Raw genomic sequence first — 26669 nt, 5'->3', positions numbered from 1 at the left:
ATCTTTTACAGATTTCCCTTATTTATTCTTGTTTTAAACACAATTTTGATGTTTCACAGTAGAAATTTTTGAAATAATTTGTAATTAAAATAAAAATTGTAGCATACCAACATGTTAAATTGTATTGTCCTAAATTTGCTGGCTTTTTAGCATTTTGATTGCTTTTCAGTAAAGGTTTTAATGTCAGTAAGGGCTGCTAGCCAGCAATCAGCAGGACCAGTCTATCCCTCTTGAACATGCAGAATCAGCACAAGCTTTTCAGAAGAGACCCGAGACTTGATGCATGCACAGATGCATGTGCTTGGTGGCTGTGCTCTTTTCTGGTATCACTTCAAGTTGTGAAGGGTGACCTGGTGAGTGGACCATGTCATAGGAAAGGCCAGAGCCAGTGTGTAAACTGCAGCGTTTTTAGAAGGCGAGGACCACAGTATTCTTTAGTTGAGTGTACCGCAGGTGCCAGGAGTCATTCATTCACTGTGATGAAGCCAGGTCACAATGTGCATTTTTCTCCACAGGGGAGGGAAATGGGGCCTACCTGTGTGAGATCTACTTGAAAGCCTTTGTCTCCTGATTATGTTTCTCCTTGAGTGTTGAAAGGAGCTTCCCTTCTCTTTGTTTGGTACTTGATACTTGTAAGATTTTTTGTTTTTATTTTTAAAAAAATGATGATCCTGTGTGTGTTTGTGCGTGAGTGTGTGTACCAGTGGGTACACATGTTGAGGCCAAAGTTGGCATCAAGTGTTGTCCCTCAATTACTTCTCCACCTTTGTGTTTTGAGGCAAGTTCTTTTTAGCCTGGAGCACACTGATTCTACTTAGCTCCTGTCCAACAAGCCCAAAGGTCCTCCTGCCCCTCCCCGTCAGCAGGGAAGCTAGAGACCTGTGCTGAGCCTGCCTTTACTTGGGGCCAGAGACTGAGTTCAGGTCCTCAGGCTTGCACTGTAAGTGAGCACTTGACCAAACCAGGCAGTCGCCTCACGGCGTCTGCATTCTCTTTTTTAAATGTAAATAACCAAAGAGTAAATGTTTTGTATAATACATTTAGGAAGCCAAGATAAAACCCTAAATTGTGAGTGAAAAGTATCAAAGTTCTTTTGCAGATAAGTACATGGGTTATGAACTATTATTTCACAGTAGACCTGAATGTCTTACGTAAATACAGAGTTTGATATTTTAAGGTAAATATTTTGTAATTGTGAGTATTGCCACACTGGTACTTACTTAGAGAGCTCTTAAAGCACAGATTATTGAGCCAATAGACAATAATGGCCAAAAGAAGCCCTTCTTATTTCGCAGATCACTGGGGCGGCAACAGTAATAGTCAGATACATCGTCAGCGCATGGCCAGCTGCATGAGTGTAGACAGTTAAGACTTAGTAGTTCATATCCCAAAATGAATAAGTAAACAAGCTGGACGTGCCAAAAGCTATCTCATTTTACCATGGTTTGAAGTGATAACTTCAAAAAAGATCTACTAATAATTTGAGCTTCATTTTTTTTATTATTCTTTTTTTTTAATTTAATTTTTCTTTTTAGTTACATTTTGTTAACTCTGTGTCCCAGCTGTGTCCCGCTCCCTCATTCCCTCCCCAACCCCACACTCCCTCCCTGGTCTCCTCCCTGCCCCTTTCCAAGTCCCCTGATAGGGGAGGACCTCCTCCCCTTTCATTTGACCCTGTTTTATCAGGTATCTTCAGGGCTGGCTGCAAAGTCTTCCTCTGTGGCCTAACAGACTGCTCCCCCCAGGGAATTTGAGCTTCATTATAGGAAGTTATTGACATAAGATTTGGAGATTAGATGTAATGTGCAGCCTTAATTTATTTAAATACGAATACAGGTCTTAAAATTATTTTCTTCTTCCATCTTCATATTGGGCTAAACGTGATAGTACAAACTGATTTTTTTCAGACATTGAAATGAAATATTCCTTTTATAGGAATTCAGTTAGGTTCATAGAAGTCCTGCATCAGTGTTGTATTAAATCTGAATGAAAAGACATAGTTGTCTAGAAATAGCTGGTAAGAAGATATTAACGAAAAAAAAAAAAAGAAGATATTAACGGTTACTGTTTTCCTCCTTATGCATCTTTTTGTTTTGTTGTTGTTATTGTTTTTTAATTATTTTTATTAATTACAGTTTATTCACTTTATATCCCCCCTGTACTTCCCTTCCTCCTCCCCTCTCAATCCCACTCTCCCTCTTCCCCACCCCTGTCTCTCTCCCAGTCCACTGATAAGGTAGGTCCTCCTCCCCTTCCCTCTGATCCTAGTCTATCAGATCTCATCAGGACTGGCTGCATTGTCTTCTTCTGTGGCCTGGTAAGGCTGCTCCCCCCTCAGGGGGAGGTGATCAAAGAGCAGGCCAATCAGTTCATGTCAGACACAGTCTGTGTCCCCATTACTATAGAGGCCACTTGGACGCTGAACTGCCATAGGCTACCTCCATGCAGGGGTTCCAGGCCATCTCCATGAGTGGTCCTTGGCTGGAGTATCAGTTTCAGAGAAGACCCCTGTGCCTAGACTTTTTGAATCTGTTGCTGTCCTTGTGGAGCTCCTGTCTTCTACAGGTCTTACTATCTCCCACTTCTTTCATAAGATTTCGTGCACTCTCCAGATATGCTCATGATCATGGAGTCTCAAATGAATTAGACATTTTATCAGACGCTTCTTTCTTTTTCAAATTGTACAATATTTACAGGAAAGACATAGGGCAAATTAAAATATATATTTTTCTTCAACAGTGTAAATTGGCTTTTTGAAATTTTGTGATTCTAAAATACTTCCACATGAGGAATGAATGCATGTGAATTCTTACCAATGGACTGGTAAGAATGCTGTGATATTTTCGTTGTTTGAATCTAGTTGTGATGGTACCAGCAGTTACTGGTATTTCAGAACTGTGTTTCATATGCTACTTAAAAAAAAAAAAAAAAGAATGGCTAGAACCTAAGATTTTATACCTTAATACATTTGCTATAGTTTGGTGTGCACATTTATTTCGTCGGAACTTAGTCTGTGTGGGTACTTTTAACTTTGAGATGGATGGGAATGGTGCTGTTCTACAGAGATAAGGTCCGTTTCTCATTCGTCCTGGTTTCATTAAAAAAAAAAAAACAAAACAAAAAACCAAAACTGATCTTTTCTTGATTAAGCAGGAGAACACCGTATTTACCCTTTATTGTTGATATAAACCATTATTTTACTGAGAACCATTAGCTATTTAAAACTTGGTACATAAATTAAAGAGGAGCTAAATGGATTTGTGATCGTTGCCATTAGTAGCATTTTAGATTATACAGGCAATTATTGTGTTCATTATCCTAGAACAGCCCCTTTGCAGAGCCATTGTGGTTGTCTTAGGCATTATGCACAAATTTTCCCTTGGAGATTAAAATTTCCAGTAGCGTATTTAATTTTGTTATCACAGTTGTTTCAAATAAAACAAATATTATGACAAGCAGAAGAAAATTTGCTTTACTAATATAAGAACTTAGTGTAAATGTTGGAAAACACTTCCTAGAATATTTAATTTACCTTTTCTCATACAGTCATAATTACTTCAAATGATTAATAATACATCTTAAGGTTTAAAAGGTTTCACGGTCCTTTCAGAATGTTCTGGCTTGTTTGGGTGTTTAAGAAATTTCTTCATAATGCAGAGATGCACATCAAAGCTGAAAGTGACACTATCTGTGACTTTGTAGTTACCTAATTTTTCTTTGAAGCACTTTTTGAGTCTCTCAGGTTTTAGATAGAGAAACTTAAAAATGTTGCAGAGACATTGAATATTAAAAGGTTATTAATTGAAAGTAGTTTGGTTTTTCAAACAAACTAGTATTGAAAACATCTTTTCTTACTGTTGCCCGTTCTGGGAATTAACCAAAGTCAGGTTAAGGAAGGGCAGAAAGGCCCTGAAAGAACATGAGGAGGGTACCTTCTAGCCCACTGGGGGAGTGGCCTCTGACCCTATTGTGTCTGTCATCATCGCCCCCTCTCTCCCTGGAAGGGGGTAGGAAAAGGGAGCATTTGGTTGCCTTCAAAATTGATATCAACTGGTTGACAGTCAACTACATCTGTCTTGATCAATTAGAAAGGTATTAATGTCTTGAGTTATCTGCACTTCCTGTGCATGGGCTGCTTTTAGTGTTTCCGTCCTCTCTGTGGCATTCATTTCTCAGAGGATTTGTGCAAGCTTTTGCTCTCTCACTACTCTGATGCAGGGGGAAGTGTGAGGCAGTGGTTATGCATTTCGCAAGACAGTAATTCTTTATTTTATTACAAAAAAAGGCCAACTCTGGAAGGCCAGATTAAATCATTCCTTTCACTTTTTAATGGGATTTGGATGAATAGAGTAAAATATGCACTTTGCATTCATTGATAGCATCTTTAGGTTGAGGTAATTGAGTCTTTTTTCCCTGACTGAATGAATAATGACTTCATCTGATCCTCAGTGAGGCCTGAAACTTAGACTGCCTTTGTCACAGCAGAAAGATCTGGGCTTTGAAACATGCTCTACTTCCCTGGCTTAATTTTTCTTCATTTTAATCCAAAACCCTATTTTTCTCAATAATTCAAGCATAAACTATGTAGTAGTGAACTAGCGGAAATCGCATGGTATTTGTCCTCCTTGTGCTGCTTTTTAAATGGAGCTGATAAATCAGCTACTGAGGTCTGAGCTGCCTCATTCTCAAGAGAAGGAAAGCAATGCTGGGGAATTGTCAAATCTCTTGAATACTGGTCCTTTCAAAGTGCTCACTCTCGAGGGAAGCAGTCACTTTGCTGTTCTGGTGTAAGACCTGAAGATGGGAAGGGCCATGCTGGGCTTGAGGGTGGTCCCACATGATTTCTGGGCTGAGGCAATCCATTTGCTGCTGAGAACTACAGCACTTGTTCTTAGGGAATCTTCGGTCTCCACAGCTTCTGTCGAAATGAGCTGCTTTGTGCAGAGGAGCTTCTGTGTCAAACCATGACCCATTTGTCATCATGGAAGTGATATTCTGTGTAAATCTGATGTGTAGTTATTGTCTGAAATAGTCATAGCAGTCCAGGGAGCCCCTGAGTGAGGGCGTGCTGCAGATGCGCTAGGCTCTGTTCCACACAGCAGGCCTGTGCCGCAAGGGAGGAGAGGTGCCCTGCGCAATGGTGTGGGTGCAGGCGCCAGATGTTCTCCTGGGTCCTGGCCAATGGCTCTGGTTTCTATAGAGCTTTGAAAGATCATGGTGTGTTTACCAACATATTTCAGACATAACCCTGGATAGAGAAGAACATTGTTTTTGGATATTTCTCTTTCATAAGACATACAATAGTAGCATCCATCCATTTTTCTGAGTAGACTCTTTCTGGTAGGTAAAAAGGAGTTCTCATAATTAACTCATTTTCATAACCTTAGAGTCTAATACAAGGTGTAGGAAGCATGTAATTACTCATTTAATTAGTTTTCTTTACAACGTACTTAATGGGCTTTCTGAGAAACTTGTTTTCTTTCTCGCAATGGCTTTTCATGGTCTCATAAGAAAATATTTTTGTGGCAAATATTAATCAAAACTAGATTTGAAGTAAATTATGAGCTGTGGGAAAAGCTAACTTTCTTAGGCTATGAAGTAAAATGTATTAGTTCAGCTAATACTCAAATTTTTACGTTTAAAAGTGTTTTGCTTGCTTTATTTTTTTTTTAAGATTTTTGTGGTCATATTCTCTTCTTCCCTCTCCCCTTTTTCTCACTCTGTTTCTTTTCCTCTTTTTTTCTTCTCTCTCACAACCCCGCTTCACTTTTCTTTTTCCCAAAAGCTTTGCCAAATTCAAGGAAAGTTAAGGTAGCAGAGAGTTGTTTAGCCTGATAGCACTCCGTCTGCTGTTCAAACCATCTGAGTCAGGTATCCCAGTTCAGTCCTCCACATTGTTACCAGACCGCATCAAGCCAGCAGCTATGGCCTTATCTAGTATCATGTGTATGACCAGTAACCTAGCTTCTCCAACTACCGGTACTCCATGGGTAGTCCCATTTCATATAAGAGTTTGGTGCTGGGCAGGAAGCAAAGGCTCATACCTGTTTTTTAATATTTTGGAGGTAGAGGCAGGAGGATCAGTGTAAGTTAGAGGCCAGCCTGGTCTTTGTAGGGAGTTCCAGGTCAACCAGGGCTAAATAGCAAGATCCTGATTAAAAAATAATAATAATAAATAAATAAATTAAAAAAAATTGAGGCTAGTCCCCAAAGTCACGTAGTTTATCTGAAGAGTAACTGGATCCAAAGGTTAATGTGTAACAGTGAACTAGCACACCTGCTAGGCTTCCAGAGTTGTACTGCATGACACTGTACCGTGTAACTTCTCAGAGTCCTGTCAAGATGCTGCTGATGGTTCCTCTTTTATACAGTAGGAAAACTGAAGGCCCAGGGTTATACCCTCAGGAATGGGGGCTGAGTTCAAGTGAGCAGGCTCAGTGTCCTCAGCTGCTGTGTGTGCTGTATGCTTCCACTTCTCCCTTTCTCTCCTATTGCGGCTTCTCTGTGTTAACTAGAACCTCAAGCACCATTCCCCCTCCTGCCCACACACTATCCTGCACTTTGGTCTTTATGGGTTACGTAGGGAGAAGCCATTCACAGAAATTGCCAGAGCTCAGAATCGGAGCTGCACATTTCAGTAGAGCTGGCTGTGTTCTCTTTACTTTTAGGGCAAGAGCTACTTGGGCAGCATGCTCCTTGTTTCCAAAGGAGAAATGACTGCCTTTGCTGTAATCTTCCTTACATTTATATGCTCACCTAGAAATCAATCCACAGGATGAGTATCAGTGTAGTTTGCCATACTGGCGGGATCAGAAGCATGGGACTTGCACAAATGAGGCAGGTTCTAATTCTAAACTGACCTCCACGCTTGGCCTTTGTCTGTGTAAGTTCTTGTGGAGACTTGAAGCATATCATCCTGTACTTGGGGACTCCGGATCTGAGTGGAGGGTGTTCAGGGAAGCCTGAGAGTGAGATCAGGGATGCTTGTGTGACCTGACATGCCACAGAAGATGCGCTTTTGTCCTCACAAAGTAGTTCTGATGTAGGGCTGGGCATGGAGAGGGCTGCCTACAGCCTGCTCTTACAATTCTTGGTCTTGTCATGTTGTCAACATCATTTCATCTATCACACTGCAGATGTAGCTGTAGTGGAGGTCACTCTGGTCTGCTGATTGACCATAAAATATTCCTTGAGAATTCTCCACAGTTTGCAGCACATTTTCAAACATTCTGCCTCAACCTATGAGAGGCTTGCAAAGAGAAAATTAAATGTTTTCTGTTGCATTATTATAAAGACTATTAAAATCTTTCATTTTCTCAAGCCATTGTTTCAATGTGCTCTTATCGAGGTGACAGGGATGGGGCCAGCTTGAGCATGTATTAATGCTGCACTTTCTTTTTTTTTTTAGGTTGGTTTATTGGACCTTGAACTCAATCAGCTGACGAAGGCGCTATTTCTGGCTTTAGTTGTTCTTTCTGTTGTTATGGTAACCTTGCAGGGTTTCGCAGGCCCATGGTACCGTAATCTTTTTCGGTTCCTCCTCCTCTTTTCCTACATCATTCCAATAAGGTAGGTTTAAAACTGGAAGAAGACAAATGTCTCATTTCATAATGTGTGATTTTGCTGAAATTGTTTTATCAGAATGTAAAAGAAGTTACCCAAGCAAAGCTATAGAAGAAGGGGCCAGGAACTCAAGTTATCTGTACAAGTGGAGTTTGAGAGGGGACATGACTAATTTTGCTAGAGTAATTTAGAGAGTGCCAATTTTCCTGCTTTTACCAGTGCTGTCTCAACAGTTGGTCGACACCTCTTGTTCAAACATAAATATGAGTCTAAGAGGAAAATTTTTACAAATTGCTGTTGCTGTTTTACTTCCAGTTCTCTAGGGTCTATGTACATTGTCAACATGTAAAGTTACCTAGTTTTAAAAGCCAGACCTATTAGTGTAGGCCTGTAATCCGTAGCAGCCATAGTCATGATGATGCTAAGGCCTGGCTACATAGCAAGACCCTGTCTCAAGAAACAAACCAAAATGAAAGTACCCGCTGTTTAAGGAAGATGTTCAAGTTAGATTAGATACTGACTGGCCTGGCTATACAGCAAGACCCTGTCTCAAGAAACAAACCAAAATGAAGGTGCCCAATATTCAAGTTAGATTAGATACTGACCAGACCGAGGCACTCTTTAAAGAAACTTTTTTCAAAATGATAAGGACTCTAACTAGAGATTGATGTATAAACAGTTAATATTCAGTATGTATTTAAAGACTCATAAAGTCACAAAAATGATATCTTTAAAAAGATATACTTAGTGTGTTTGTATGTACGATATGAGTATACCTTGTGAATCAGGAATGAAGTCTGAATCTAGACTCTGATTCAAATGAAGTCTGAATTATTTGTAATGTCAGTTAAGGTATGAGTATTACAGGCAATAGGGCTCTTTGTGCCGCTACTATTGCTATAACTGAGTCACTGCTTATGTGTACATTCCTCACTTTCTGACACAGCCTTGAAGCCAGTCAGCTCCAAAACTTTGGCTTTGGGGAGCATAAGCATGTACAAGATTATCATTGTTGTCAAGCAAATTCTGTCTTAAGGCCTTACCTCATACATAGGCTAGGCTTGCCTTCTCTTACCTCTCCAAGAATAACGTAAGATGTTTGTGTAGTAAGCTTTTCACACCTGGGTGTGCTGTCTACCAGGGTACCCACGGTTAGTCCTTTGTCATTCAAACATCACCTAAGTGTGCCCCTCAGGCCTACGAAGATCCCACAAAGCTGTCCCGGGACCTTGCTGTCCTGTCAATGACTGCGGTTCTGTGTGGGTCTGTGCTGATGCCTGTCTTCTTTGTTGAGCACCTCTCTCTACCACTAAGCTCTGTAAAGGATATGGACTGCTTGAACAATCAGTTTTGTATCCAGCCAGAGCCAAGGACACAGTGTGCAGGAAGAGCTCCTCAACATACCTGCTTTGGAAAGTTAAATGGGTACAAACCATCATAGACACCATGCATGCTTGTACTGAATACTAGACATGAGTTCAAGGACAGGTCTTTGTCCCCAGAGCCCTGCTAGGTACTGGGAGTGGCTAGAGTGTACTGTGGAGTCACATGCCTGTTTTATTCAACAGTTTTGTCACAATTTACTCAGCTATGTTCCAGGAAGCTCGTCAGCGGCGCCCTTTGAACCTCAGCTGTGCACAGACACACAGTCTGCAGTGACCCAGACTCTGTTCTCACCATCCACTGCCACCTTCTACTCAGTGTCCTCCTTCCCACAGCCTGGTCCCTGCCATTCCTATGCACCCGATCTTCCCTTGCACAATACCCATTCACTGGACATTCGCCAAGGAGGAAACACACTTGTTCAGGGTAAAAAGATGAATGTATTCCCTGTCTAGGAACTGCAGCCTAGGACAGTCACAGAGGACCACCCAGTTCTGAAAGGACGAGCTTTTCCTGGACCAGGCTGGACCAGTCCCAGGCAGAGGCCAGAACTTCGTAGTGCCTGGGACTAGAGTGGCAGGCTCTCTCCTGTGGGAAAAATAATACCAACTTCCAGACTTGTTGGTGGACATTGTGAAATGTAACCCCAAAGTGACATTAGGCTACATATTCGTTTTACCTGGAGGCAGTGACAGAGGACTTCAGGGCTTCCTCTGGGACTTAGCTGCACATCCTCGTGGTGCTTTATTTCTGCTGTTTGCATGATGTGGTCAGTCATAAATGTTCCATGTGTCCTTACAAATACTGTGTTCCCTGGAGGGAACTATTGTACAGATGTCACTGGATTAATCTTGTGGGCTCTTAAAATCATCTATATGGGTCTTGATAAAGGAGATCCCCTAACTTTAAGTACAGTATCTCACCATGATTATGGTTTTCCTCATTCCCATGGTCCATTTGTGTATTTTAAGGCTATATTATTAGATGTGTACAGCCTTAAAATTGCTTTTTTGTGTGTGAATGAAAAGGTTTTAGAAATAGTGTGTAGCTAGGGATTTTTGTTTTTCAACCCTTCATGATCTTTACATTTATTATACTTAAGTGACTTGCCTGTATGTGTTTTTACTTTATTGGTTCTACCTCTACATTTTTTGTGCCTTTTGACGTCTTTAAAAGTTTTTCTTACCCTTGTAATTCATTGTGTTCTGTCTTGTAGCTTTCCTAGAAGTATTACCCCACACATATAAAAAGCCCATATCTTTGCTTTTCTTTAAACTGATTCTAGTACCTTAAAATATTTGAACTCTAGCACCCCCTGTCTCATTGTTAAATTTCTCTCTCTCTCTCTCTCTCTCTCTCTCTCTCTCTCTCTTTCTCTCTCTCTCTCTCTCTCTCTCTCTCTCTCTCTCTCTCTCACACACACACACACACACACTATATTCCACTTGTATTTAGCTCTTCTGTTCTACACATCTGTCTTTTTACTCATACTTAAGCCTTGCAGGCAACCTCTAGGGCTTGAGCTTCTCCACACCATCCTGGGTTAGTGCAAGGTTTTAGTAGTGTGTCATGCTGCATATCCAGGACAGATGAAAGGATGGGCTTTGAACAATGCCAGTGTCATTTAGAGACACCATTAGAAGATTATGTTTGAAATAACATTTGGAATATTTTATTACTTATGTCCTTTCTTTTTTTTAATTTATAATTAAAACAATTAGACGCAACTATAGGTGGTAACATAGGCCACAATCAATGCACCAGGCTCATTTGGATAGTCAAAATGTACAAATAAATCGGTGCCCTGACACCTTCATGTCCTGTCCCCCTTTCCTTAGCCCGCTGTGCTGGTCAGTTTGCTGTCAGCTTCACACAGACTAGGGTCACCTGGGAAAAGAAACTTCAGCTGAGAAAATGTCCTTATCAGATTGCCCCATAGGCAAGTAAGTCTGTGGGACATTTTCTTGATTAATGATTAATGTGTGAGGGCTCAACCCATTATGTGTGGTGCCACCCCGAGCAGGTGGCCCTGGGTTAACTGAGTAAGTAAGCTAAGTGAACCAGTTAGCAGTGTTTCTTCTGGACTGTGCTACAGTGTCTACCTCCAGATTCCTGCTTGACTTCCTGCCCAGACTTCCCTCATTGATGGATTGTGATCTGGACATATAAACCAAGTAAACATTTTCCTTACCATGTCGCTTTGGTTCATGGTGTTTACCACAGCAGTAGAAAGCAAGCCAGGACACTTGCTGGCTATCCAGATGCCCTGGGTGATGACAGGCGGAAGAGAAGACAAAAGGGAAGAAAGTGTTCTGTCAGAGGAAGGGAAAGCCTAGGATAGTACTGCCTGCCAGCTTGCGCTCTCACTGCCTATACTTTCTCCAGGCTCGATTGTGCAAGGTATCTGCTCTCACCTATTAAAGGAGTGACATTTCCCCATCTTCTCTGATGATGGGGAAATATCGATTCTCAAGATTTTCATTCTTGTGTTCTTCCTTTGGGCTGATTTCTTTTAAAGTCTATTTGATAGTGAGAGGAATACTCAGGGACCCTTTCTTCTTAGTTCTGGAGCACTTCTGTCAGGATCTGGACTGGCATTTATAGACTGTCTCCTTTTGTTTCTGTCTTTAGGAAAACAACAATGGAAGGTACTTGCCCCATTTTTCTTTTATTCATTTAATAAAGCTAGGAATTTTAACAAAATTATGCCTTAGGAACATTGTTGGAACTAAAAGTGATTTCTGTTGTTTTTATGTTTGAATAGTTACTTGGATTTGTAGTGAAAATGGAAAATATCTAATAAGAAAATAAATGTGTTTTCACTATATGTGACTATGTAAAACCTTTCATGTATTTTAGAACTGGGAAAAGTGGCCAGTGGGTTAAGTGCCTACTGCTTCACCATGAGGAAGTGAGTCAAGCACGACACTCACACCTATAATCCCTGTGGTGGGGGTTGGAGAAAGGAAGACTCCTCAGGCTCGCTGTCCAGTCAGTCTCCAGGTTCAAGTTCAGTGAGAAACTAGTCTCAGAAAATATGGTGGAAAGTAATAAAGGAAGACAGTCAGTGTTCACCTTTGCCCCCTTTAAGTGTGTGTGTGCACACGTGCACACGCGCACACACTTGTCTGTATGTTTAGATAGATTTATAAATATGAATGTGCACACATACTTGCCTGTGTATTTATCTTTGCACATACGTGGATACGTGTACCACCATACACGCCTATTTTAGTCTCCGTGGTTTTTAAAAATACTTGCTTACAAAATGATAATACCAGGCTGTCTGCAATCTTCCATTCTCTGGGTTTTGTTTTGTTTTGTTTTTTGTATTTTCTTTTTGTTTTTTTTAGTGAGTGTACTTAGCACATTTATCTAGATGTGTTGAGCCTACCTAGACCATTTTGTAGCCTTTTCTCACTCTAGCCCATCATGAGCATGCCCACTTCAACAGAACATACTACCTTGTTCCACACAGCTGGAACTACAGTTGTGTCAACTTAACAGAAGGAATGAGAGCTGTAGAGTGTGAAGAACACAAGATGCTTATTTAGGGAACTGTGGTTTATCTTTAATGAAAACTAGTTTGTTTTCCTGTTGCTAAGTTTCTATAAAATAAGCATAACAATTCATTTTAGTGTTTAAATGTGACTTTGAGCTTTTAAATATATATTCCTTTGCAAAATATACAAATCTAGAAAGTAAAGTGCGTTTTCCTCTAGTGGCCAAAGAATCAGAAAACTTCAATTTACAAAAGTTAAGCATTTTATTAAAAGTACTCTGTACAATGAAATAATTTTAAGCTATTTGATAAAATTTATATTGTCTTTTGTTTTGTGTGGTTTTTTTTTGAGAAATGATGCCATTATTTTTATTCAATATAGCAAATTTTTTTAACTTTTATTAATTACACTTTATTCATTTTGTTTTCCCCCATAAGCTCCTCCCTCCTCCCCTCCCGGTCCCACCCTCTCCCCCTTTCTGCATGCATGCCCCTCCCTAAGTCCACTGATAGGGGAGGTCCTCCTCTCCTTCTTTCTGATCTTAGTCTATCCGTTCTCATCAGAAGTGGCTGCATTGTCAAGGTTCTAAGTTATCTCCACGGATAGTCCTTGGTTGGAATATGAGTCTCTGGGAAGTTCCCTGTGTTCAAATTTTCTTGTTCTGTTGCTCTCCTTGTGGAGTTCCTGTCCTCTCCAGCTCTTACTATTTCCCACTTCTTACATAAAATTCCATTCACTCTGCTGGTCAGTTGGCCATCAGGCTCAGCATCTGCTTTGACAGTCTGCACGGCAGAGGCTTTCAGGGGCCCTCTGTGGCAGGTTCCGAGGTGGTTTCCTGTTTTCTTTTTCTTCTGGTGCCCATCCTCTTTGCCTTTCAGGATGGGGATTGAGCATTTTTTGTTGGGGTCCTCTCTTTTGCTTAGTTTGTTTAGATGTACAGATTTTAGTGGGTTTATTCTATGTTGTTTGTTTATATGAGTGAGTATATACCATGCGTGTCTTTTTGCTTCTGGGACAACTCACTCAGGATGATCCTTTCCAGGTCCCACCATTTACCTGCAAATTTCATGATTTCCTTATTTTTCATTGCTGAGTAATACTCCATTGTATAGATGTACCACAGTTTCTGCATCCATTCTTCAGTTGAGGGGCATCTGGGCTGTTTCCAGCTTCTGGCTATTACAAATAAAGCTGCTACAAACATGGTTGAGCAAATGTCCTTTTTGTGTACTTGCGCCTCTTTTGGTTATATGCCTAGGAGTGGTATGGCTGGATCTTGAGGAAGCGCTATTCCTAGTTGTCTGAGAAAGTGCCAGATTGACTTCCAGAGTGGTTGTACCACTTTACATTCCCACCAACAGTGGAGAAGGGTTCCCCTTTCTCCACAACCTCTCCAGCATGTGTTGTCCCTTGAGTTTTTTCATCTTGGCCATTCTGATGGGTGTAAGGTGAAATCTCAGGGTTGTTTTGATTTGCATTTCCCTAATGGCTAATGAGGTTGAGCATTTCTTTAAGTGCTTCTCTGCCATTTGATATTCCTCTACAGAGAATTCTCTCTTTAGCTCTGTTCCCCATTTTTTAAGTGGATTACTTGGTTTGCTGCTTTTCAGCTTGTTTAGTTCTTTATATATACCGGATATGAGTCCTCTGTCAGGTAAAGGGTTGGTGAAGATTCTTTCCCAATCTGTAGGCAGTCGCTTTGTTTTGATGACTGTGTCCTTTGCTTTACAGAAGCTTTTCAGTTTCATGAGGTCCCATTTATTGACTGTTGCTCTTAGAGCCTGTGCTGTTGGTGTTCTGTTCAGGAAGTTTTCTCCTGTACCAATGAGTTCTAGGGTATTCCCCACTTTTTTTTTCTAGCCAATTTAATGTGTCTGGTTTTATGTTGAGGTCTTTGATCCACTTGGACTTCAGTTTTGTGCAGGGTGATAAGTATGGATCTATTTTCATTTTTCTACATGTAGACATCCAGTTGGACCAGCACCATTTGTTGAAGATGCTATCTTTTTTCCATTGTATGGTTTTGGCATCTTTGTCAAAAATCAGGTGTCCATAACTGTGTGGGTTTATTTCTGGGTCTTCTGTTCGGTTCCATTGATCCACCATTCTGTTTCTATGCCAGTACCATGCAGTTTTTACAACTGTTGCTCTATAGTACAGCTTGAGATCAGGGATGGAGATACCTCCAGAAGATCTTTTATTGTAGAGGATTGTTTTAGCAATTCTCGGTTTCTTGTTATTCCATACGAAGTTGAGAATTTTTCTTTCCAGGTCTGTAAAGAATTGTGTTGGCAATTTGATGGGAATTGCATTGAATCTGTAGATTGCTTTTGGTAAGATGGCCATTTTTACTATGTTAATCCTGCCAAGCCATGAGCATGGGAGATCTTTCCATCTTCTCATATCTTCTTCTAATTCTTTCTTCAGAGACTTGAAATTTTTTTCATACAAGTCTTTGACTTGCTTGGTTAGGGTTACATCAAGGTACTTTATGTCATTTGTGGCTATTGTGAATGGTGTTGTTTCTCTAATTTCTTTCTCAGCCCTTTTGTCTTTTGTATACAGGAGGGCTACTGATTTTTTTGAGTTAATTTTGTATCCGGCCACTTTGCTGAAGGTGTTTATCAGCTGTAGGAGTTCCCTGGTAGAATTTTTGGGGTCACTCACGTATACTATCATATCATCTGCAAATAGTGATAATTTGACTTCTTTCTTTCCCATCTGTATCCCCTTGATCTCCTTCAACTGTCTTATGGCTCTAGCAAGGACTTCCAGCACTATGTTGAAGAGATATGGGGAGAGTGGACAGCCTTGTCTTGTCCCTGATTTCAGTGGGATTGCTTTAAGTTTCTCTCCGTTCAGTTTGATGTTGGCTATAGGCTTGCTGTATATCGCCTTTACTATGTTTGGATATGTGTCTTGTATCCCTGATCTCTCCAATACTTTAAATGTGAATGGATGTTGGATTTTGTCAAATGCTTTTTCAGCATCTAGGGAGATTATCATGTGGTTTTTTTCTTTCAGTTTGTTAATATGGTGGATCACATTGATGGATTTCCATATATTGAACCACCCCTGCATACCTGGGATGAAGCCTACTTGGTCATAGGGGATAATCTCTTTGATGTGTTCTTGTATTCGGTTTGCAAGTATTTTGTTAAGTATTTTTGCATCAATGTTCATAAAGGAGATTGGCCTGAAATTCTCTTTCTTTGTTGAGTCTTTGTGAGGTTTAGGTACCAAGGTGACTGTGGCTTCATAGAATGAGTTTGGTAATATTCCTTCTGTTTCTATTTTGTGGAATAGTTTGAAGAGAATTGGAGTTAGCTCTTCTTTGAAGGTCTGGTAGAATTCTGCGCTGAAGCCATCTGGTCCTGGGCTTTTTTTGGATGGGAGACTTTTGATGACTGCTTCTATTTCTTTGGGGGATATAGGACTATTTAATTGATTTACCTGGTCCTGATTCAGCTTTGGTAAGTCAAATTGATCAAGAAAATTGTCCATTTCATTTAGATTTTCAAATTTTGTGGCATATAGACTTTTGAAGTAAGTCCCTATGATTGTTTGGATTTCCTCAGTGTCCGTAGTTATGTCCCCCTTTTCATTTCTGATTTTGTTGATTTGGGTGGTGTCTCTCTGCCTTTTAGTTAGCTTGGCTAAGGGTTTGTTGATCTTGTTGATTTTTTCAAAGAACCAGCTCTTGGTTTCATTGATTCTTTGAATTGTTTTATTTGTTTCTAATTGATTGATTTCAGCCCTGAGTTTGATTATTTCCAGCCGTTTACTCCTTTTTGGTGTATCTGCTTCTTCTTTTTCTAGGGTTTTTAAGTGGGCCATTAATTTGCTTGAATGAGCTGTCTCGAATTTCTTCTTGAAGGCACTTAGTGCTATGAACTTTCCTCTTAGCACTGCTTTCATTGTGTCCCACAAGTTAGGGTATGTTGTGTCTTCATTTTCATTGAGTTCTAGAAAGGCTTTAATTTCTTTCTTTATTTCTTCCCTGACCCAGCTGTCATTTAGTAACAAGTTGTTCAGTTTCCATGTGTGTGTTGGCTTTTTGCTATTTCTGTTGTTGTTGAAGTCCAGCTTTATTCCATGGTGATCAGACAAGATACAAGGGATTATTTCAGTCTTCTTGTATCTTTTCAGGCTTGCTTTGTGACCAACTATATGGTCTATTTTGGAGAAGGTTCCATGAGGTGCTGAGAAGAAGGTAAATTCTTTTGTGTTTGGGTGTAAAGTTCTGTAAATGTCTGTGAGGTCCATTTGATTCATGACCTCTGTCAGAGATATTGTTTCTTTGTTTAATTTCTGTTTAGTTGACCTGTCCTTTGTTGAGAGTGGGGTGTTGAAGTCTCCCACTGTTAATGTGTGGGGATCTATATGTGGTTTAAATTTTATCAATGTTTCTTTTACAAATGTGGGTGCTTTTGTATTTGGGGCATAGATGTTCAGGATTGTGATGTCTTCTTGGTGGAATTTTCCCTTGATGAGTATGAAGTGTCCTTCCCCATCTCTTCTTATTAATTTTGGTTGAAAGTCTATTTTATCAGATATTAGAATGGCTACTCCTGCTTGTTTCTTGGGTCCATTTGCTTGGAAAGTCGTCTTCCAACCTTTTACCCTCAGGTAATGTCTATCTTTGTGTCTTAGGTGTGTTTCTTGTATGCAACAGAGTGCTGGGTTTTGTTTACGTATCCATTCTGTTAATCTGTGTCTTTTTACTGGAGAGTTGAGTCCATTGATGTTGAGAGAGATTAATGACCAGTGGCTGTTAGATCCTTTGATTTTGATGTTGGCTGTGTTCATAAGGTTGTGTGCTTGGTTGCTTTTTGTTTTACTGTAGTTAGGTTAATTATTTCCTGTGTTTTCTTGACAGAAGCTAATTTTCTTGGGTTGTATTTTCCCTTCCAGTGTCTTCTGTAATGCTGGATTTGTGTGTAGGTATTGTTGAAATTTGTTTTTGTCATTGAATATCTTGTTTTCTCCGTCTATGAGGACTGAGAGTTTTGCAGGGTATAGTAGCCTGGGCTGACATCTGTGTTCTCTTAGGGTCTGCATGATATCTGTCCAGGCCCTTCCGGCTTTCATAGTCTCTGTTGAAAAGTCAGGTGTGATTCTATTGGGTTTGCCATTATATGTTACTTGGCCTTTTTCCCTTGCAGCTTTTAGTATTTTTTCTTTGTTCTGTATACTTCCTGTTTTGATTATTATGTGGCGGGAGGATTTTCTTTTCTGGTCAAATTTGTTGGGTGTTCTGTAGGCCTCATGTATCCTTATTGGCTTCTCCTTTAACTTGGGGAAATTTTCTTCAATGATTTTGTTGAAAATATTTTCTGGGCCTTGGAGAAGGGAGTCTTCTTTTTCCTCTATTCCTATTATTCTTAGGTTTTGTCTTTTCATATTGTCTTGGATTTCTTGGATGGTCTGTGTCAGGAATTTTTTGGATTTAACATTTTCTTTGACAGATCCATATCGATTTCTTCCATTGTATCTTCTACACCTGAGATTCTTTCTTCTATCTCTTGTAGTCTGTTGGTTATGCTTACCTCTGTAGTTCCTGTTTTCTTCCCTAAATTCTTCCTCTCCATTATTTCCTCCATTTGTGTTTTCTTTAATTTTTCCAGTTCTATCTTCAGGTCTTGAGTTGTTTTGTTTACTTCCTTCACCTGTCTGCTTGTATTTTCCTCTTTTTCTTTTAGTTCCTTCAACTCTGTCTCTTTCATTTCTTTCAGTGATTTAATTATTTCTTCTCTGAAGGCCGCAAACTCTTTGGCTGCATCTCCCCGTATTTCTTCACAGATGGCCATAACCTGCTTGTCTTTAACTTCCTCCATTTCTTTACGGATAGCCATGATCTGTTTGGTTTTATCTTCCTCTAATTCGTTACATATTTTATTTGTTTCCTCTATTAACCTCTTCATCAGCATAGATGTAAGGTCATCTTCTTGATTTTCTATTATGCTGCATTGTCCAGGGTTGTTCGCCCCTGGACGGCTGGGTTCTGGAGATGCCATATTGCTCTGTCTTTTGTTGGTTGAGCCTTTATGCTGATCTCTACCCATTGGGCTGATTTAGGTGTTGGCTGTTAGTTTCTGTGCTTCCTGGAGTCCTGAGGTATGGAGTATCCCCTTGGTCGGAAGATGGTTTTTCCTGAAGTAGTCCTTCTCTGCTTTTTGGTTATGGTCACTGTATGGCAGTGTTTCTCAGGAGTTGCCACTGCTCACCTCAGGTTTATAGCCCTGAGTAGTAGCTGTGGTCTATGTTAGGCAGGGGGGGATCTCCTCTTACCCATAGAATTTCTCAAGACAGCTGCTCCACTGCTGGGTTTCTTGTTACAAATTTAGTGTGCTGCTGCTCACTAAATTTCCATGTACAGTCCTCTTGAAGAACCTGCTGATTCCCTAGCTGTGGGGTTTTCTCCCATCATGGAAACTCAGTCTGTTATCCTGGGGCGCACAGTTCTGTCCGGGAAAGTGGGAGGTACACTCAGCAAGTCTCTGGGCCAGAGGCTGATTGCTCCGCTCTGGGCCTGGAGAATGTGCACCTAGGTTGAGTTAGCTCCTGGGTGCGCCACTCTTGTCTGGAGGCTGGGTGCCTCACTCTGGGCCAGAAGCTGTGTGTCCCTGTCTGGGATGGCGGCTGTAGGCACTGCTCTGGTCCGGACGCTGTGGGTGCAGCCCTCTTGAAGGACCAGGGATTCCCACAGTTTTGTCAGTCTAACTAGGGATAACTGGTTGATCCTTGGCACAGTATCTGAGGGCTGCTGTAATGGCTCTCTGGCTTTTGTAGGTCTGAGGATGCAGCTGTGTGCCCCAGTGCCCTAGGGGTACTCAATAATGGCGGCTGAGCACAGCGCTCCTGCCTGCATTAGAAAGCTAGAGCCTAGAGTCTGCGTGAATCCAGAAAGTCTTTTGGTGCTGGGTGTCCTGGGTGTTTATACCTGATGATCCCCCCCCGCTGGGGGTTTCATCCTGCCAGAGACACCCAGTCTTTGCTTTGAGGACCACTGTTCTGTCTGGGGTGGCAAGTAGAACCCACAGGCACAGATGCTCGCCTGTGGCTCTGCCTTTCTGGCCTTTGGGAGCCTGGGTGTCTGCCTAAACTGGATAATTGTCCTGAGACCTTTTCGGGGTGGGGGTGTCGGCTGAGTGCTCTGAGATCAGAGCAGCCATTTCCCTCCCTGTGGGTTTGCACCTGACAGTGAAACTCAGTCTCTGGTGCCCTGGTGCCCTGGTGCCCACAGTTCTATCTGAGGCGGCGAATCAGGCCCGCAGGCAGGGCTCTATGCAGGCGCCTGGGTCCCAGGCTCTGGCTCCAGGCTGGCTCCTGGGGCGCCCGCGGAACCCGAGTCTTTTCCAGGGGATGTCTAGGTGACCTAATGTCGGTCCCAATCGTTTCCTGCTCCGTGGGTTTATCTCTCCACTGGAAAATCCAGTCTGTGATGTTCTGGGCCCACAGTTCAGTCTGAGACAGTGACCAGATCACGCTGGCGTGTAGCTCTGGGCTGGCGACCAAGTGCCTGGCGGAACCAGGACCTCTTTCGTGGTTTAGCCGGGTGAATTAAAGCTGATTGAATCCCCCACCGTGGGGTATACTCTGACCTGTGAAACACAATCACTTGTGTTTTATGGCCAAGAGTTCTGATTGCTGGTCACTGTGCCAATCCTGCTGTGCTGCTGCTCAGAATGAGAGTCCTCCCGGAGCCGCCATCTTGCCCTGCCAGGATCGTTTTCTGTGTTTTTTGAGATGATAATTGAATTCCAACATTTCTGCCATTCAGAGATAAGTATTACATGATAGCGCTTTTATTGTAATCCTGAACTGAATGTATGCGCATGTCTCCTAAGAGGAAGACATCAGCAGAATTCTTAGTGCATCAGCACATTGAGGAACCCTAGAGAGGTCAGGTGTTTGCTGTTTCTTGTCTGCTTTCTTGAGATGCTTTAAAGTACCCCCTCTGATAATTGATAATCCAAAAACTGACTTCTCAGTGCTGAGTCAAAGAGATTTTGCTTCTGCCTAAGGCGTACTTGATCAAGAAAGACAAAAATACTGTTAGACAAAGAGATAATTATATCCCTTCTGAGGCACACTTAAGAATCTCTTGTACAGGCAGTGTCTTTCCAAACACATGGAACTGCAAGAGCTGTTTGTGGATTTCAGGAGACAGAGTTTCTTTTTCATTTTGCTGATGTCACCAAGTCAGAGCATGTGGGAAGCTCATCAGTGAAATGCTTAGAACTGGCCAGCTGGAGACTAATGGCACACTGGTCCTATCCGAGCCCTTTGCCTTGGAAGCTGGACACTCAAAGGTGCCAGGTGGTATTGGGCAACACTTTTACCAGGGTTAGCATGGAACTCTCTTTCTTTTTTTTTTTTAAATTCTGTGAGGCATTTTTAATTAAAATAGTATATTATAGCACTCTGTTACCCTATGCAAAGAACTAGACACAGTATTTATAGATACTTTAGAACTTGAAAAATAGGTGCCAGTAGTTATTAAGTTTTACACTCAGACAAAACTCCTGACATACAACAGATTAAAGGGAGTTACTGGAAGAAGGGACTTCTGACATGGTAGTCATAGTTTTAGTGATTACACTGAGCAACCCTTCTGGGATCATGAGAAGAAAAACCAAAAGATTTCTTTTGCCAGAATTGTATCTCTGTTGTTTGTCACAAATCATTTATTTAAAACCAAAACTTCAGAGGGGTTACAGTAGTAATCTGAGGCTTTAGCTCTGTTTATACTGTTACACACAGCAAATTGCATTGTCCTGTGAAAAATTACCAAATTGGGAAGTAATAGATACATTATTATCTTGAAGCTTTAGAAAGACAGGTATTTAATAGTCACAGAAAATTCCTAGTTCAAGAGAAAGAAAGGAAGGAAGGAAGGAAGGAAGGAAGGAAGGAAGGAAGGAAGGAAGGAAGGAAGGAAGGAAGGAAGGTCAGAAATTAACACTCTACAAATAAAAAGATTCTACTTTAAAATATATATCAATTATTTCTCTCATCCTCAAGGTCTATAAACATCATGAGCCCATTGCTATTTCTTCAGGGTTTTTTTTTCTTTTTTTTTTTTAATTTATTTACTTTGTATCCCAGCTGTAGCCCCCTTTCTCTTATCCCCTCCCAATCCTGTCCTCTCCCTCTTAACCTCCCATGCCCTTCCACCAGTCTACTCATAGGGGAGGTCCTCCTCCCCTACCTCTGACCCTACCCTATCAGGTCTCATCAGGACTGGCTGCATTGTCTTCCTCTGTGGCCTGGTAAGGCTGCTCCCCCTTCAGGGGGAGGTGATCAGAGAGCTAGCCACTGAGTTTATGTCAGAGACAGTCCCTGTTCCCCATACTAGGGATCCCAGTTGGACCCAGCCACTTAGTTCATGTCAGAGACAGTCCCTGTGTAGGGCACCCATTACTAGGGCACCTACTTGTAGACTGAGCTGCCATGGGCTACATCTGTGCAGGGGTTCCAGGTTATCTCCATGAATGACCCTTGGTTGGAGTATCAGTCTCAGAAAAGACCCCTGTGCCCAGATTTTTTGGTTCTGTTGCTCTCCTTGTGGAGCTCCAGTCCCCTTCACAACTTTCTGTCTCTGCATTTTTTTCATAAGATTCCCTGCACTCTGCCCAAAGTTTGACTATGCGTCTCACTATCTTCTTTAATACCCTGCTTGGGTAGAGTCTTTCAGGGGCCTTCTGTGGTAGGCTCCTGTCTTGTTCCCTGTTTTCATCCTCTTCGGATGTCCGTCCAGTTTGCCTTTCTAAATGAGGATTGAGCATCTTACCCAGGGTCCTCCTTCTTGCTTAGCTTCTTTAGGTGTACAGACATCAGTATGTTTATCCTATATTATATGTCTGATGTCCACTTAAAAGTGAGTATATACCATGTGTGTCTTTCTGATTCTGGGATACCTCACTCAGGATGATCTTTTCTAGTTCCCACTGTTTGCCTGCAAATTTCAAGATTTCCTTGTTTTTAACTGTTGTGTGGTATTCCATTGTGTAAATGTACCACACTTTCTCTATCCATTCCTCAATTGAGGGACATCTGGGTTGTTTCCAGATTCTGGCTATTACCAGTAAAGTTGCTACGAACATGGTTGAGCAAATTTCCTTGTTGTATAGTTGAGCATCTTTTCAGTATATGCCTAGGAGTGGTACAGCTGGATCTTGAGGTAGCACTAGTCCTAATTGTCTGAAAAAGCACCAAATTGATTTCTGAAGTGGTTGTACAAGTTTACATTCCCACCAGCAGTGGAGAAGGGTTCCCCTTTCTCCACAACCTCTCCAGCATATGTTGTCCCTTGAGTTTTTCATCTTGGCCATTCTGATGGGAGTGAGGTGAAATCTCAGGGTTGTTTTGATTTGCATTTCCCTAATGGCTAATGAGGCTGAGCATTTCTTTAAGTGCTTCTCTGCCATTCGATGTTCCTCCATTGAGAATTCTCTGTTTCTCTCAGTACCCGAGTTAGCATTCCATTATCAGTGTAGGCCCGTGGTTCTCAGCCTTTCTAATGCTGTGACCTTTAATCCTCATGTTGTGGCGATCCCCGACTATAAAACTATGTTGTTGCTACTCCATAACTCTACTTTTGCTATTGTTATGAATTGCCATTTTCTTTGGTCTTAGGTGAGCCCTTTGAAAAGGGTTATTTGGACCCACCCCAAGGGGCCACAACCCACAGGTTGAGAACCACTAATTTAGAATTTCTCTTTTGTCAACTTTCTAAGTCCTTTGTGTAGTTTTTTGTACAGTTTATGATATGTTTTCTGTTTCTATTTTGCTGACATCTGTCTCTCTGGCTTGACACTTTTTTACTCAGAAAAATAGTTTCATATATAACCTTGTTAAGTAGGAGTCCTTTTAGAATATTGTCATACTGTGTGCCTAGATATCTTCCTCTCCTCTAAGGCGATGTTCTCCTGTCTGCTGAATGAGGGTTCTGTCATTGACCAGTGAAAATGAGTTTGTTCTCTTATGATGCTGGGACTTGAACTTAGGCTGTTAAGCATGCAGTGTATATTCTACCACAAAAATATACTCCTGCCTAGGGAAGTGGGACCAAGGGGCCCAGGAAGACAGGACTGAACCCAAGGTTTTACCCATGTTAGGTAACAGGTTTTTTTTGTTGTTGTTGTTCTTGTTTGTTTGTTTGTTTTGTTTTGTCTTGTTTATTTGTTTGTTCTTTGGGACAGGATTTCTCTGTATAGCCTTCCTGGGCTGTCCTAGACCTGTCCTATTCGCTTTATAGACCTGGCGGGCCTCAGACTCACGGTGATCTGCCTACCTCTGCCTCCCTGAGTGCTGGGATTAAAGGCGTACACCATCACACCCGGCTAACAACTGATTTTTTTTTAGTGCATATGAGTTTTCAGAGCCAGTTTTTTTTATTATTATTATTAAATAGCGAGCTAGATTTTCTCTAAACTTTCTCCATAGAAAGATTATACAGCTTTTGTTAGAGCAATTTATAAATATTTTTATATTTTTATATACTTATATAAATTTTTTTTCAAGTTCCATTTCATAAATCTTTGTTTCTGGTATAAAGAAATAATGTTCATTTCTATTAAATGATTGAATCTGACTTTGGTAAAAACATTGTTGGCTTTAACTATTCTAGAAGCTTTCAAACTTTTATGTATTCATCACAGCATCAAGATTTTCCTTGTTTTAATCCTTTCCACGATTTATTTCTATTTTTGTTAGTAGGCAAAAATCTTGAGCATTATTCAATAAAGGTAATAATGTACATTCTTCCTGTGTTGCCATTATCAAAGTCAAAACAACATCTAAACATGTTATCTTTTTATAATGATTCTTTAAGATATTCATTGTTTTTTATTCCTATTTGCTAAAGCTTGTTTCCAGGTCATAAAACATTAAAAAATAATTTCTAGATCACTTCATAATATTTTTGTTTAAAATATTTTTAAAAGACTACCATGCTAAATTATAATGTTTGACTTTCTAATGTCATAACAGCTTTTTATTTCTAGGAAAGACCTAATATGGTCATGGTTTGTACTCTTGTATTTCACTAGATTCCATTCACACATATTTTCTGGAAAGTTTTTCTGTCAGCCCACAGAAGTGATAATACTTGTAAATTTGTCTTTTCTTTTCTTTTTTCTTTCTTTCTTTCTTTTCTTCTTCTTCTTTTTTTTTTTTTTTTTGTGTGTGTGTGTGTGTGTGTGTGTGTGTGTGTTAGGTACATTGCTACAAAAGGTGAAGCTGCCTGGACTAGACATTTACTGGGGCTTGGCAACATGGGGCTGTAATTCTAACATTTTAGCTGCAAGAGTTCAAGTCCTACCCAAGCTACAAAGTAAATTCAAAGCTAAGCAGGGCATTTAGGCAGACCCTGACTAAAACCGGATATAGCCATGAACTAGATAGAGCACTTTGAACAGGAAGGTGGGGAAGTGGCTGTGTTGAGCTCTTGTCCTCCTATTCACTCACAGGTATTTTGGTTCATCTGCAGTTAGAGGTTCCTCAGGCAGCAATACTGATCCACAGCCAGGAGGGGCTCAACCAGTCCTGGAGATGAAAGCCTTAAGTGCATTACGTTCCTCAGGGAAAAGCTTTTGGTGCAGTCTGCTGCTGCCTACACTGTATCATCAGAATGAGAGATGTGGGACGATTTGAGATACAACACTTGTGTCCTTCAACCTTAGAGTTTATAGGAAAGGGTTTTGATTATATTTGGTAAAAGTGCTGATGAAAACTAATGCAAACTTCTTTGTTTAGAACATTTACTGGGTTTTTTGTTTATTTGTTTGTTTTGTTTTGTTTTGTTTTAGTCTGTGTACCACTGGAGTAGTTGGTGCCTAAAGAGACCAAAAGAGAGAGTCGGGTTCCCTGGAACTGGAGTTGCTAATGTTTGTGGGTGGCAGGATGGGAACCTGGGGTTCTCTGGAGCAGCAGTCAGTACTCTTAACCAATGAGCCATCTCTCTAGCCCTAAGAAGAGTATGATTTGAAGGATTAGAATGTAGGTTCATGTATATCATTAATGCTGTGTGCCAGATGATGTCATCATTTGTGTGGTTCACTGAGTACTATTTTTACTGAGTAGATCAGAACTAAATTTTCCAATATTATTCTGTTCTGTAAAAAAAGATGTTTTTGTAATATTTTAATTTTCTATATGTGCAAGTTGATGGGTAAGCCTATATCTAATCTATTCTGAACAGTGTGGCAAGCAAATATCTAAAACAACTTATTTTTTAAATAAAATTTTAGCTGGAACTTAAAATAAAAATAAAATGGCTTCTCCTTTCTTTTGCTCAGATTAGAAGTGTCACGTGAATTATTTCAGGTAGATTCATTCCCCCAAGGAGAAGTGTATTTGTTTCTCAGGCGGGCTAGGGACTGTGTTCACCTGGCAGTGATAAGTGCTAAGGTTTAATTGTAACAAATTAGAGCTTAAATATAGCAAGCATCCTGGGGCCTAAATGGATTGTATTGTGTATTTTAGGGAAAGAGCATTTGAAATTTATTCAGACTTGAGTTTCATCTTCAGGTATTTGTAGCTGCGGGATTAGGCTGTTTGGACAAAAATAAGATATCGTGAAAGCAGTCTTACATCTTGAAATCCACCTCAAATTTCCTCATATTGCAAAAATAAACATTGTCATATATGTTCCTTTTGGCAGCATTTCTGAAAGACTACTTAGCTGAGGCAATTCATCTTTTATACTATGTGGTAGAAAAAGTCATAACTGTGTCCTGGCTCAGAACAACCACTTTCTGCCTGGAATAGGTCATTGGGTAAAGATGCAACAGGTGCTAATGGACTTGCAGTGCATCTGGACTCTGCTACTGTTGACCATGTTTCTGTAATCATGTGCTTCATGGATTAAGGAGCATGTCAGACTTAGCACCTCCCTGGATAAAAGGCTGGGCTGGGCTCAGTGGCACACATCTTTGATCTCAGTACTTGGGAGGAAGAGGCAGGTGGATCTCTGAGTTTGAGGCCAGCCTGGTCTACAAAATGAGTCCAGAACAGCCAGGGCCCTTGTTACACAGAGAAACTGTGTCTTGAAAAACAAACAAACAAACAAACAGAACAGAAAGTGTATATGGTCAGGGCATTGCTAAGAAATGAATTCAGTGACGGTTGTCACTCTGTAGCCACTGAGTTTGAGTGCCTTAGAGGCTTAGCATTAAAAGCGAGTTATCCTTTAGCATTAAAAGCGAGTTATCC

General features: G+C 40.8%; 1 protein-coding gene across 2 annotated transcripts in view; it reads left to right on the top strand.

The window, feature by feature from the left end:
• Positions 1 to 26669, top strand: part of Atp9b (ATPase phospholipid transporting 9B (putative)) — a 219926-nt gene that overhangs the window by 123375 nt on the left and 69882 nt on the right. For both annotated transcript variants that reach the window (XM_055628015.1, XM_055628014.1), the window contains exon 12: positions 7409 to 7569. In XM_055628015.1, coding sequence (XP_055483990.1) covers positions 7409 to 7569 — 161 coding nt within the window. The remainder of the gene's footprint in view (positions 1 to 7408; positions 7570 to 26669) is intronic.

This window comes from Psammomys obesus, unplaced genomic scaffold (assembly GCF_907164565.1).
Source record: "Psammomys obesus unplaced genomic scaffold, mPsaObe1.curated_primary_1811, whole genome shotgun sequence".
NCBI lineage: Eukaryota > Metazoa > Chordata > Mammalia > Rodentia > Muridae > Psammomys > Psammomys obesus.
This window is presented reverse-complemented; position numbering and strand designations above follow the sequence as displayed.